Raw genomic sequence first — 15,063 nt, forward strand, 5'->3', positions numbered from 1 at the left:
AGGCTGCTTTGTACACATAAAACATACCCTACATATCGTTTACAATTTCTCAGACTTAAAGAATTGTGCCTGGTCACCCAGAGACATGATTATACATCACAGAACTTCATTATAATAATGGCTCTGGTACTCCAACTTCTTTAAGGCCTCAGCTGTTCGATTGAGCCTCTTCAGCTCCATAACTGTTTATAAGATTAATAGACTCTGATGCATAATTGACTCTCCCACCGGGAGAAGAAAAGAGAAAGCATCTAATCCTGGCCCTCGCAGACGTAACACTCCCATAAAGAGAGGTCTGCACACACGGACCCGGCAAGCTGTGGGAGACAATGGAGGTGGGTGGCGGAGTCTGCCTGGACCAGGTGGTCTGGGAGGGTCCTCGGGCACTCTCCTCTCAGAGGCTTGACTGGACACTGTGAAAAATAGACTTGGTTGCAGAGCCCCTGGGATGGGGCCCACTTTGCAGCAGGGAGCAAAGCCAGGGCTGGGAAGTGAAGACAGGCAGGACAGGGCCCCAGCAAGGAAAGAAGTGGAAGGAAAGGGAAGTGGATCCACAGAGCACCGGCCCAGGGCCTTCCAGTTGGGGTCAGTGGAGCCCAGGGGGAGAATGATGCTTTGGGCTCCTCGTTCCCTTTCTGGGATCACAGGATCTGCAGATGGCCCCCCTCCTGGAGGACAGAGGACTCCTGCTTTCAAAGCAAATGTCAGCTGGAAAGGAGGGCAGGGCAGATCTTCCTGAGTGCATAGGAACTCAGGACCGGGGCGTTCTGAGTGGGGTTCTGGGGAGTCAGGAAAGGCCTCCTGACGGAGCTGAAGGTCAAAGGAAATGAAGGTGTTGAGTGAGAGGACCGGAAGGAAGTAGCCATGCCGCGGGGGGAAGGGCAGCAGCCAGGCACGGAGGCAGGAGAGCTGACTCGTCAGGCCTGGGAAGGAGATATGCCTCGACCGAGACCAGCCAGGATGGAAACACCCAGGACACCTGGTCACTGTGTCACATCAGCACTCAAAGTCCTACATTTCCATCTGACACGCCCAGGAGGTCACTGGTGGACAACAGTCACCGAGTCCCTTACCATGACTTGAATAAAGGAAGGAGGTCTCACGAAGAGATGGAAACAGGAAGCAGGCTTATTTTACACGGCTCTCCCTGTCTAACTGTGCCTCTTCGCTTAGGTTATTTTAATGTTCCAGAAGGTTGCCACGTGGCTTGCACTCTTACTGAAAACAAAAACAGAGCAGGCAGGAGAGGAGATGGAAATGGAGAGAGGGCCTCATTTTCTACTCTGGAGTGCTGAGGGTCCCACACGTAAAGGAACTCATCTGTTTGAGAGAAGTCTGGATTGTGCTTTCATTCATCGATTTCTGCTTCTCTCTTTGCCTTGATTAACTGCCTTTTAGCTGGACATCCACACAATCTGCTTCTTCCCAGGCTCCTGGAAGACCCAAAGCAGATTGCAAAGATAAGTCTTATCTCTGCCTCTGTTTTCCTCTTAATTGACCACCAAATGACCCCAGAATGAAGGAGGAAGGTCAGGCCCATAGTTGTGTGCCATAATTCACACATTTGTGTGGTGAAAACCTGGTGCAGAGGAATAAAGCCACATCACAGACTCCTAGCTTCCATCATTATTTAGATGTGCATTCATCTCTAGGAGACACGGCATGCTTCTAAAAGTGCATTTTGCATCATGGCATAAAGACGCCCCTCCCTGCCGGTGTACGTTTAATCCTTCCTGTCGTTTTCAGGGAAAAAAGAAGCAGGGCTGAGAACTCCCAGTATCAGTTTATTGACTTATAAGAACTATCAACCTTTTGCAGAGATGGAAAAAAAACAACACACTCTGGTTGTATTAGGGCCGGCTAGGTGCTAACTTGACAAGGCAAGGACATAAAAGTTCGGCTCCAGCCTCTGTCAACCTCACCAGATTGGAATGCGGGTACTTAACATAGGAGTCAAACCATTCCGGGGCACTAGATTGCTTTCCACTTGTAGGTCTACTAAATAAATAGAAAAGTAATTAACAGTGCGCTATGGCACATGTATCAGCTGGAATTTCATTAGAGCAGAACTGGGCGAATCGAGATGTTATTGTGTGTCCCACCGTCTAATGAAGCTTTCGTGCTGGCTTTCTCTCTGCTTCTCTTCAAGAAGAGAAATTTCCAAATTTCCTATTATAGCTTCACTTTGACCAATGGAAAAAGAAAAAAGAAAAAAGAAAAGAAAAATCTCAAATGCCTGAAATTAGTCCAAAAATAAAGAATTCTTCTCATCTTTTTCATTTATTTTGGTCTTGAAATCCATGGATGATTATCTCTCTGTTGTTGTATTTTTTTTCTTTGTTTTTTCTCAGTTGTTAAATATCTGAATTTTGAAATGCTCACTGAATGTCTTATTATTATTCCCCCTCCTTTTGGAGAATAATTGGCATTATGACATTTATAACAGTAGGAAGAAATGAAATTTCATAGGAAGGAAATTTATGCTCCGTTGGAAAAAGGAAAGACATTGAAGGCATTTATTTTTAACCAGCTTTTAAAAAATAGATCTGAAAGTACCAAGTTCAATTTCACATGTTCAGAATGATATAACCTAATTTTAGCATATTAATTAACAATAAAAGTAGTGTTTTGCCTCATACAAAGAAACAAAATAATTAACTTACTGAGGAAATGGGGTCATATGATTTGACTTTGAGACGGTAATGAATGACACTGAGTCATTTAACAAAAAGGTTTTGCAAAGCAACTGTGGCTGTAGAGTCTGTTTGGAATTCTTTGTTAGCTACCTACGGCCAACTGGTTTTCTCCATCTCCAAATATTACCTGTCCTAATCCAGACTGAACGACACACACTTCAGCAGGGCCGGCGGCGCTCCTCAGAAAGAATGCTGAGCTGGAGGGGAGGCAAGCATCTGATGACTTTCAAGGATGAGTTGAGTGTCCACAATGCTCCCTGAGTCAATAAACACTAAGGTGCTTGTTACTCGTGGAAGAAATTCCAACATTTTTGCATCATACCTATTAGGACCTTTGAACTTGCAATATTTTGTCCCACTTCACATAGCTTCATTCCTGCTGAGGGGAGCGGGGAGCTAGTCTTTCAAGTGGTTATTATAAAGCTAAGTGCATAAATATGCATGAGAGGTCATTATTACCACAAGATGATACTTAAAAGGTTCAAGTGTCTCTTACTAAGATTTTTCAACTTGTTTGGTTGACAGTAAATCAAAGTCTTCAGTTTTTCGATGCTGAACTTTGCCTTTGATTGTTCTTTCAAGGTTTCCAAAGAAACTATTTCAGAGCCCTGACTGGCATTCATTCATTCACTTGACAGATAATTAGTGATATTTAATTACCTGTGTCCATTTTATGCAGAATGTCATATATAAAGCATTGTAGCCAGATCTCTGAAAGTTGAATCACAGAATGTCTAGATTTTGAGCTGGAACTAAGGCACAGAGAAGCTAAATGACTTGTCCCACATCATGCTGAGTCATATAGTCAAGACTGGAAATCAGATCTGACCTCTGACTAATGAGCCAGGGCTCTGAAAGACTTGAGAGACCAAAGCACAGAATCAACAGGGAACCATGATAATGAACAGCTGCATTCGACCTATGTCTTACCTCCAGAACTTGGTATTTCAAAGGGGAAATCGTATAGTGTTATCAGAACTTTAAAGGCACTTAAACGTGACATTCACATACAGAATTGACTTCAAGTTCAACCTTACGCTTGCAGCAAATTTCCACTCGCAGGAGATGAAATGTTCATCTTTACGATTAACTACCCATGTCGCCCTACCCTCCTGGGGGAAAAGAGTAAGGTGAAGGGAAACAAAATGGAGCCAGCAACCTAGTTTCTCTCATTCTGCGGGTGGGAATCCCACTTAAGTAGTCTGTGGAGTCTGATGACCTTTTTACTCCCAAAGTAACAAAGAAAAAGCAGTTTACAAAAGTAAAGCAGTCCTTTCTGAAATTTTTGCTCACAATCTCTGATTTCCTGGATGAATCTTTGGGAAGTGGAGCAGATGGGTGCCAGGTGACAGAGGCATGCCCTCTTCCTCCGTGTGATTCATGGTGTGACGTGAGCACCGACGACTGTCTTCCACACGACACTTTCTCTGAATCTTAAGGTTGGTCTTGTTTGGGGACATTGCAATAAAAGAAAACTGTGTAAAAAGATGGAGGCAAACTCTTTAAAAATCAGGGCTGAACTGACTGAGCATGGACTGCCATCAACAGAGCTCTTTGAGAACGTGTTGCCTTTGCAATCTTCCTCAGACAGCTTTCCAGGGTTGGAGCTCATGGGTTCTCATTTGTTCTTACCCAAAGCGGACGCATTTAAAAATCGTCTTGGCCGGTCACATGGCCATGGAGATAGTGGAAAGAGTGTACACTGTGCAGCCCACTTTGGGTTTGAATCTCCGCTTCTGCATTTACCAGCTATGGGAACTTGGGCGAGTGACCTAACTTCTCAGTTTCCCCATCTGCTAACTAGAAGTAACCCTTCTCACCTCAGCTCTCAGGATGGTCAGGGTTACAGGGCTGACACACAGTGGGTCAGGTCCTGGAAGACGCTCAATCAAGGCCCACGTCCACCGTCAGCCTTCCGAGTTCTTCCCAAGGGACAAAGTCTTCCGTTGTATTTGAATGCACCTTGGTCATCCTCAAATGCCGAATAATCATTTATCTGATTTGTAAATCATTTCTATACATCTCTTTATTGTTTTCTTGAATGTTTTGTTTTAATATTTTATTGTTTTATAATTTTAATGATTATCAAAGCTGCCATTTTTTATAATACATTTTCTGTTTTCAGAAAATGTAAAACAGAAATAATGCATTTCTGTTTTATAAAACATTTCTGTTTTCCTCCCCTTATATTGGGATTTGAGTTTCAAAGGGACATGCCTTTTCTTTTTCTATTCCCTTACTAATTTAGTCTTTTATCCACCTTTGCAGCTCAAGCAGTTTGCTGACCTGACCGACTACTAGAATGAGCAAAAGATCCCTAACCCAAGGTCTTCTTTCATTTTAAATTACACTATCTTCTGCAAACCCTCAGAAATGCAGGGTCAGGTGGGACCTCAGAGGTGACCACCATCTTCTCTGCGGTCGGCTGCCAGGATAATCAGTACTGGATGAAAATGTAGACCTATGGAGACACAGAAACGAGTCCTGACATAGCTCCTCCTAGGCGTATTTCTTTGACAAGGTAGATTTCCACCAGGTGGGTTTGGGGATTTCTCCAGGATGGTTTGTCACTGTATGCTGGGCTGCCTCTAATCCTGCTGGGAAATAAGTTCACAGTTCTCTGGGAGCCAGAGAACTTTCTGTTTGTGATTCTGCATTTATCAAAATATTTTGCTCAGAATCTTGGTTCAGGTATTCCACCTTTCACACATGACTTGCAAACATGTACACATGCAAATACCATTATCAGATTGCCTTAGTCTCACCCTGGACAGATATTTATTTATTCACATTATACAAATTAAATATTTCCTCATCTGCACACCCCTCCATTCCACCATTAGTCCTGAGTTATTCAGCCAACTTTTGCTGAGCTCCCTGGAGGCGCCAGGCTCTGGGCCCCACCCACTCGCCTCATAGCTTCTGTGCTAATTCTTGACTTTCTGTCTTCCTTCCATCCCTCAGGAGTCCTTCTTGTTACTGTGCTCTGAGGTGCCCACACAGAATATAATATCCCATGACAGGATGTCTTTCCGTGTGCAACCAAAATAGCACTGGCCTTTGTGCGGCTGTATTCCTTTCTAAACTTGTACTCACATGACGTCTAGTCTCACCTCTCGCACATTTTGGTCACTTTCATGCCACACATTGTGAAGAGCTGTGACAGATCTAAGTTGACATTTGAGCTCCTTTATTTGTTAAGTTTTGAATCCATTCATATTTTTTCTCCTCACCACTATTTTAACTGCCTGCCTGGTGGGAAGTCAGATGCTTGTGTTTTTCAATCCATTTTCCTTCCACTAACAAAAATGGTAAAGAAATCCAACCTAAGCTTGGCAAAGGGGCTCAAACACATTCTTGGAAAGTAACAGTTTATGTAGTCTCGTTTTAAATAACAGAATATCTTCTTTAAAAATATTTAGAATTGGGTGAGAATTGAGAAGTTCCCAGACCCAACCCCTTTCTTTATGGATTGAAATCAGGGTTCAGAGCAGCCCCGTGACCTGACCGAGCTCCCTTTATTGATTTATCTGGAAGTGTGCTTCTGAGTCAGAATTCGAATCTTGGCCTCCTGACACAATTCAGTGTGTGGGTCTTTCTTTCGAGGTGATCTCTTTATTTAAAAACAATATACTCGTATATATAAAAGAAAGGACAAAAGTTAACTTCCTTCCATTGCCACATCAAATCAAACCCATTTCCAGTGCTCTGTGTCACAGACCTGCTATTCAATCCCTGCATACTGAACCTCTGATTCGCAGTATTTCCTTCCTCAGGCTGCCCATCAGCTCGCCCTGGTGTAGTTTCCCTCTGAACCTAACACAGCCCCAGGTCTCTCTTCCCAGCATCCCCGTTAATCTCGTATAATCGTGGCATGTCTGCATTAATTTGTCATTGGCAGCCACGCCTGCTGATGTGGCCTGACGGACTCTGTTTGAAGCCCTCCCTTGATAGAGATTATGTTTTATTTTGGACAACTCTAATTGTTAGAAAGTTCTCCCTCTAATCAAGCAAACTCTGCCGTCCTCTTGCTGTCCTCACAGGGCCCGGTTTGCTTTAGGCCCTTCCAACAGACTTGACTTGCAGGCAAGTAGTCCTCTGGGACTGAACCCGAGGGAGACTTTTATCCTCAGGAATGTTCCTGGGCTCCTCCTGCTCCTTCATCTCCACTGTCCTGGCTGATTCACTTTGGTTCCTCATCCTATTTTGCACTGAAGCTTGGTCATGAGCGGCCCTGTTGGACTGCCATCTCAGCCTCTTCCTGGACCTTTCTCTGGGATATGGCCTCGAGCCTGGCCCTCCAGTCTCCGAGATTTTTACTGTGCTGGATGCGCTGCCCCCAAGACAGTGGGGTAGGTGGCTGGCTCCACCCTTGTTCAGCCCCATGGGTTTGGGAATGATCTTCAGACTCCAGGTCCTAGTTCTGACCTCTGGAGTGGTACAGGGTACATCTAATCCCTGCTAGTATTTTAGGAGTGTGATCCTATCCCTGTCGCATGGCTCTGCCCCCTCTCCTGTGCATTCTTTTGAAGGATGGATATAAATGCTGGCACCTGTAGAGTTGGTGTCTGACCTGTACATAGACCAGAGTGCATTTTCCTGCCTCAGCTGGAATATTCTACTTTGATCAGTGCCGATTCTCTTCATCGATTTTATTTGTTAGCATGGCTATACCCTGAGCTTGTGGTCAACCAAATCCATCCATCTCTTTCCCCTTCCTACAAATTACTGCTAAGCCTGATCTCTGCTATTCTCTACTTACATCACTTATTCATTTTCAAACTCTTGTGTATCTTGTTAATTCATATTTTTACTTGGATTTATTATTCTAGCCTACTGATATCTTTTTGAATCCCGATTCCTTTGTGTTCTTTTATATTTCCTCCACGTTTTCATTGTGCATTTGTTTAACATGCGAATACTTTGTGCATCAAAAGCATAGACAAAAATGTTTAGTGGGGTGTGGGTTCACAATTCTGAGACAGCTTTACAAGTACAAATAAGTAAATGGATGGTGGGTGGCGGGAGCCGGGTTTCTTATAGCTGAGAGAGGGAAGTTACAGAACACAAGGGAGGAGGTTACTAAGTTAGGCCACACTTAGCTTAGTATACATGCAGGTAGATGGATACACAAATAAGTATAGATGTGCGTGTTTGAATTAGTGGACATACATGTATTTCCTACCTTCGTCTGCTAGGAGGACTCAGAAGCAGGGACATTCCAGTAGCATTGAACACATCCAGGGCTCACATCTTGGCTTCTAAATGCAGTTCTCCAATAAAAGGGGCCAGGGCTTCTTGAAGAAATGGCTCATTCTAGGACTGAGTCAGGACAAATACAAGATGAGGCTGCAGGAAAAAGCAAGATGGTGCTCAAATAACCCAAGGACAGGGGTGGGCCTGTCAGAGGGACACAAGAGCCAACTTGAAGATGCTCTCAGTGGCCAACGCTATAATGATTGGAGCAAAAAAGTAAATAATGTAGTACTGTGTTACAACTCAAAGTGTAAAATAAACCTACGCGAGTCCATGTTGACATAAATAAATGACGAATAAATACATAAATAGAAGCGAAAGGACAAATATTTCTTACAGAGGAATCCCAAATAATTTACCTAGATACTTCCCTTCCCCAACCATCTGCCCTTGACTGTGACGGCTTTTGGTGACTTCTTCCAAAGAATGGAGTATGGGAGGGGGAGGAAGTACCTTTATACCGAACAAACCAGTTAAACATGACTTTGGTCAGGTGACCAAGGTTAACGTCATCATCGTAGATATGTCATGTAGAGAGCATGTACCCTTGATACGAAGTGAGGAGAATGAGACTTTGTCTCTGATTTTCCCCACCAAAGCCCATTAACTGTAGTCTAGTCATGACAAAAACATCAGAAAGAAACAAAATTGAGGGCCAGTCTACAAAGTAACTGACCAGTAGTCCTCAGAACTGACAAGCCACCAAAAACAAGGCAAGACTGAAAAGCTGTGACGTAGCAGAGACCAAGGAAGAAACGTGATGAGATGATACTGTCTTTGCAACTTTTCTGTATATCTGAGATTATTCTTCCCCACAAATTATTGAAAAATAAAAATAAAAGAAAGGAAAATACATGACATTTAAAATAGTGTTTGGTAGACAAGAACAATAAATTTGTCGTATTCTACCACTGACCTCTTGCCAGTTGGTATCAGTGTAATCACCATTTTTCTACTGAATCAGACCGACCACAAGTGTCCCTCCTGGTGGGCTAGGTGGCGCCAGGCTGGACTTATTCCAGCGGCTGAAGCAGGGTCTTTAGCTCCAATGTCTTTCCCATCACAGTACATGGGTGTATCTAGTTCCAGAACCTTGCACTTCCAAAGCTGTTGTGCTCCTCTGTGCTTTGCAGACCATGTCCAGACATTACTTTTTTCTTTCTTTTCTTTTTTTGTAGAAAATGTCTACTTAGAAACCCACTAGTATTGAAAGCTAAACATATGTAAGTCCAAAGTCCACATTAAATTTCCCTCATGCTGTAATCTTTCCCTGTTTTTCTACGCTCTTATTCCGATCATCCTCATAGTTACTAACTGGCGGGTTTTCTTTAATTTTTCCATCCTTTGTCTCTGAGATTCAGCCCATCTCTGACCTACCGATGAAGCTGCTTTCTGCTACTGCTCTCCATCTCCATTCACGCAGTGGGTGGGGGCTCCAATCCCCAGCTTCTAGACCGGTCCCTCCACCACCTACCCTCCCCCCGCAAGCTGCATTCACAGAACTTCCCGGCTAAGGGACCATTTTCCATGGAAGCCTCAGTGTCTCTCATTTCCTCTCAAATGAAACTTGCAACTCTTATTTATGCTCTTCGCAGCCCTCCACCAGGTGTTTCTTCCACCTAAGACACAGATGAAGTACAACCTAGCTTCTGCATCAGGCCTCAGACTCGCCCCATGGCTGGGACTTGGCTGCCCTCACCCCATAGCTCGTCCCCTGCAGTGTGTTCTCCCGGGCCGGTCACCTGCCTCCCTTCTGGACACCAACCCACATTCCTCCCACACCTCATTACATGCCTTTACGAAGCTTTTGAGTCAAGTTCCCTTCAGGACTCCGAGTCACTCCAGCTATTTCTGCCACTCACTGACATTCATGAACAACTATGGAATATATACATACATCCTTCTGTTTCTGTAATTCTTGTTCTGGACTTGACATGAATGTAAGCACTTTGGGTTCATAAGAATATAAGCTCTGTGTCTTTAAGAACTTCTTATATTATTTGTATGCAGGGAGTTTGGTAAAGTGCTGTTGGAACAACTTTCTTCCCTATCCGTTGGAACACAGGTGTTTGAACAATGACACACAATGTTAGTTTGTTCAGTTTGTTTTTCTTTACATGAGTAATGATTTGAAGCCTGGCTCTCCTCTGGCAGGACCCCTCGGCTCACGTTTTAGGGGCTTGTCCCCACGGGCTTCTGTCGCACTGCCTCAGCCGAGGGTCTGACCCACCAGCCTAAGAGTCACCCAAATCAGTCTGAACTAACTGTACGAGTCTAACTGAACTAACTGTACCCCTAAGACGCCTCGTGGGAGGCTTGGCTGAGGACATTGAAGTACGGTGTCGACACTGGGCCCTGCCTGATGGAGGAGTTCCGTGACACCTATCAGAAACGCTTTTAAGTTTCCCCGGCACGATCTGTGCTTGGGAAACCCAAGCCCCACTTCAAAAAACCGCTCTTCTCCAGATGGAAGCTTTAAAAGAACACTCTCATAGCATTTCCCTTTCTTCCTTGACAATCAGCCCTTCGTCATGCTTATCAAGCTCCACCAATCCCCAGTAGATGTCTGTTCTCTAGAACACACAGAAGGGCCGTTTTCTGAGTCCAGCACTTCTTCTTACTTCAGTGCTGCCATGTATACCCACTGCTCCCATTCACTGTCGCTCTCTTGGTGTTCCTGTGAAGAGTCAGGGTGTTTCCTGTGACCTGAGCCTACTGAGCAGAAGATCAGGATGGGGGAGGAAACACAGCCACCTTTGGCCTTCACTGAGGTGCTGCCAGGGATGGCCCTGGTGTCGTGTGTGTGTGTGTGTGTGTGTGTGTGTGTGTGTGTGTGTGTGACTGTGTGTGCGCATGCATGTGCTGTGTGTGTGTGTGTAGATAACCGTGCGCTCATGTTGCATGGTCCCACCCGCAGGGTCAGGAGTGTGGCTGTGGGTGCCGAGGGAGCTGGTGGAGGAGGGACCCTCATGAGTCTGCAGCTGTCCTTCCCCTCGGCCCCAGCAGGGAACCACCACCGGGGGCTTCCAGGGGTCAGGAATATGTTCCTCACTCACCTGTGCTTCACCATGCTCCCTCTTATTTCCAGCAGGATCACCTAACCACCCAGGAGCCTCAAGGTTCTCATTTGTAAAATGGTGACAATACCGACTGCAACATGAGGACAAAGTATGTGGGGACTGGCTGAGACAGAAAATGTGTGGGAAGGGACTTTTGGGGGTGAAAATACTTTACTATTATGGAGAGTTTCTGTCCACAGGGTCCTGGGGTACATGTAGCCTCTTATGCCTCGTGTATACAACGTATATAACTGCAGATGGGGCCTGCCTCTACTTTTCTTTGAAATTAAAGAAATGAGCAGAGAAAGGAAAGGGGTTTTAACTTTCTGCTCGCTCAGGCTATCTTGGTATGTTCCGAGCTCCCGTTCCGTGGCGAACTGACCTGTGGGCTCCTTGTGGTAGGATATTGCTTTGATCGACCTCTGGATGTCTTGCCTTATTGGCTTTGGATTGATCTATTGATTTAATAACAGTCATTTATCATTGTCACCGGGACAGGATAAAGCACCAATTTATCTCCAGTTTGGCAAACGTCATCAATAATAGATGTTTTGCTGATTCTGTTGGGTGACTAATTTCCATGGCATAATCACAGGAAACCTACATCACTGTCACAGTTCTGGTCTTTGCACGTAATTGATGACCGCACCTTGTCAGTTGGACCCTATCCACCTGGGCTCTTTATTATCTGGGAATGGTGATCACCCTAATGTGTCAGCTTAGGAATGGCTTTGCCAACTGCACCTCGTGGTTGGAGAGGTGTGTGGGGCTGGGGGCCTGCAGGGTGGACTAGGGGCACAACATAGAGCAGAAGAGAAAGAAAGTGTCAGCTGCAGCCCCGGCCTGTAGCACCCGCGTGTAGCACCTTCCACCGCCCTCAGCACCCACTGACTGGCTGAGTAAGCCTCTCCGGAGGCCTGGCCACATTGTTGAGAAATGAGGTGGAAATGAGGTCATCAGCAAGTGGAGATTCACTTCCTCGGGACATTTGTAGCCAGGCAGGAAATTTTTTAAAAGCTGCACATCCAGCCCAAGTGCCTCTGAAAGCCTTCATGATTTTTATTCTTGTAACAAAGTACAGGCCACACACCACACACAGATGTGAGCTTGTGCAAAGCAGCGCTGATGCACACGTGTGTGCACACAGAAGCCCTGCGGCTCATACTTCCCTCACTCAGTCCTCTACCCACCATAGGCTCCAACATTCGTCTACATTTCCAGAAGTGTGTGGCCACAAGGCAAAATGTCCTCAGGTCTGTAGGAGTTTGCAGTGTTTTGTGCTTCTGAACGCTTAGTTCCAAATCTCAGGGTTTTGTCCACAGGTCCTGCCAGGGGCCAGCCAGGCTGGAGACCCCATACCAACTCTGCATGTACTTTGGGGAAATGAAAGTCAGCCTCCCAAGAATCAAAAAAGGAAATGAATCTAGCTAGCAGTGTTCCTTCCTGCACCCCTTGAAACACGGGTGTGCTACCCTCTCGGGGACCCGTCTAGACCCTCGGTGGTGCTGCATGACCATCTCTCCTGTGTCTGGTACATGTTTTCTGCAAGTCAGACCTACGTCTGTGAACCACAGAGAGGAAATACAAGAGTGAGTGTCTGATTTTCCTCCTCTTCCCCCAATGTTGAACAGCACCAGTCAAAAAAAAGAACAGCATTTTCTTTATCATGACTTTTTGAGGGCAAAACCATCTCCGAGAGACACTTCCTCAAAAGTGACATCTCCACTTCCAAAACGCTGACCAACAGGAATCCATTTAAAGCTCCCTGTGCCCTAAAAGATCATGTACTGACATCTTATGTTTTCTCTTGCTCACAATTTTAGTCTTCCACATGTAAAAGAAGGCTACTTCTCTTAATAATTAATTATGGCAGCTATTGAAAGAATTTGTAGCCATAATCAGAAACCTTAGCCTTATCGCTCTTCATCCAAGAGACCTCCATTATTATAAATTTTGATTCCCACTGCTCTGAAAGAAAAAAGAGGAACTAATGAAATGTCCCCTCAGCCTTTATTTAAACTCCACAACAATTTTTTACTCTGAAAAAGAATCTTTTAATAATTATATAGAGAGTTGTTAATATTTCACACCCTCACATTCCTGACATTTTTATGCAAATTACGTAAGATAGGCGACACACATTCTGGAAGCCAAACAAGCCTATGCAGTTGTGGAATTAAATACGCAGGCTTTAGTAGAAAGCTTGTTGCTGCTGGATTCAGTGAAGACTTTTGTTCATTTCTTGCTTCAGATACTCTGACTCTTGCCATGTTTCCAACTACAGGATGGAGAGTGTATCCTGAGCTCTTTTCTTTACCTCCGTCCCGACGCCCACCCCACCCCAAACCCTTGAGCTCTTCTGGATAAAAAGTACAGGCTGAAATTCATTGTTGAAGATGTTTTGAAAAGGTCAGGAATTCCTATTTACCAAGTATTTCTTAGAGGTTTTTTTTTTTTTTTTTTTTTTTAATCTGGTTTTTGGCAACATATTTTGGAATGTGACTGTGCCTCATTTTCACCTAGAAAAGTAAAGCAAAAAGGTGACCTGAAATATGTTTATTTTAATTAGAAAAAGGTTCTTCATTTTCCCGGGCTTTTGCCACAGCAATGAATTTAACAGTATATAATTAACCCTAATGTTCTTACGATTTCATTTGTAAAAGTTCTTTCAATGCAGACACGTCTAGGAAAAGTGAAGTATAAGATTGCAGCCTAGCCGCGGGTTTTGCTTCTGAGGTCCCCGGGGGCCAGAGCCGGTGGACACAAACGCTGGAGGACGCCCTCTGCGGATTTCCTTGGGAGCGCTAAAGGTGGCAACAGAAAAGGAGCTTGTAGGCACAGTGGCCCCCGGCTCCATGGAGTCTTCCTGGGCTGCAGAGGTCAGGAGCCTGTTCCTATTTGGTCATGGGGATGTAGAGGTAGGAGGGAAGATGTGGTGATGGTGAATCTGTTCCAGTGCTCTGAGCGATGTCCTTTCTTCCTTAAACATCTTCGCAAGTCTTCACTGAGTAAATGCAGAACCGATGTGACTGTGGAGGTGGTCAGGTCCTCCAAGGGTGGCCAGTGAGAGACAAGCAGGGAGATACCACAGGACGCCCATGCTACAGAAGCCATCCCCTGGGCCCGGAAGTAGGTACCGTGACCCGGGAGTAGATGCTGTGACCCGGAAGTAGATAGTGTGGCCCGGAAGTACACACACGGGCTGGACGGCGGACGTGCATGTTTATTTCTGAAGGGGCTGTTGTAGAGCTCACGAGAAGCCTGCTGGGTATCAGGGAGAGTATATGGGTTGCCTGGCGTACAGAACAGACACACACACAGACCTGGGTTGGCTCTCAGGTCCAGTCCTGAATTTCTGTGTGGCCTTGGGAAAGGAAATTGGTTTTTCCTTCTGACTGTCTTCTGCAGATTTGCAAATTGCAGATACTGTGTCGACCTCCCGGGTCTTTGTAGGATGCCATGCTGCTCAGCAGTGCTCGGCCCAGCGCACAAGGTGCTCAATGCACGGGGATGTCCTCACGGGTTGGTGGGCCCCCACAAAGGCTCCTCAATCAAAATGATCTTCCCCAGTGACCTGTGCCAATGCATGGAACTCCTGCCCCCACTCAGTCTCTAGATCATGCTGTTTGAAGGCTCCCGCTAACACACATACTCAGTAGACAGGTCCTTACCAGACTTAACTGGTCCAGATGTGGCTTTGGCTTCTAGAATCCACAGGACTTCTTCCACAGCACGCCGGCGCTGAACGCGACGCCCACAGCAAGGACCGCGGTGACCAACAGCACTGGTTCCCGGAGCTCCCATGAAGCATCACCCTTGGGAAAGCCAATACATTTGGGGGAAGAAAGTGAGCATTTCTTGGCTTTCTGGAAAGTGGGTATTAGCTTATCCACACAAATACTGATCTGTGTCTGTTATCTTGATGCTGTTGTTACCTCTCAATTTGCATGCTTTAGGATATTCTAAGTTTACTGCTCCTTAAACGCACTTTAGAATTTTCCAACGGTAAACATTTTAAAAATGTATTGTTAAAATGTTTCAAGTCCTACCTA

At 45.2% G+C, this 15,063-nt stretch overlaps 1 protein-coding gene across 1 annotated transcript in view; it reads right to left on the minus strand.

Annotated features, from left to right (window-relative positions):
• Positions 1 to 7,925: 7,925 nt before the first annotated feature.
• Positions 7,926 to 15,063, minus strand: part of PACRG (parkin coregulated) — a 480,352-nt gene continuing 473,214 nt past the window's right edge. Inside the window, exons 6-7 of the mRNA XM_081044897.1 lie at positions 14,683 to 14,826; positions 7,926 to 8,018 (exon numbers count right to left, since the gene is read on the minus strand). Of these exons, the coding sequence (XP_080901023.1) occupies positions 14,688 to 14,826 (139 nt within the window). The 3' untranslated portion in view covers positions 7,926 to 8,018; positions 14,683 to 14,687. The remainder of the gene's footprint in view (positions 8,019 to 14,682; positions 14,827 to 15,063) is intronic.

Source organism: Rhinolophus hipposideros, assembly GCF_964194185.1.
Source record: "Rhinolophus hipposideros genome assembly, chromosome: 3".
Taxonomy (NCBI): domain Eukaryota; kingdom Metazoa; phylum Chordata; class Mammalia; order Chiroptera; family Rhinolophidae; genus Rhinolophus; species Rhinolophus hipposideros.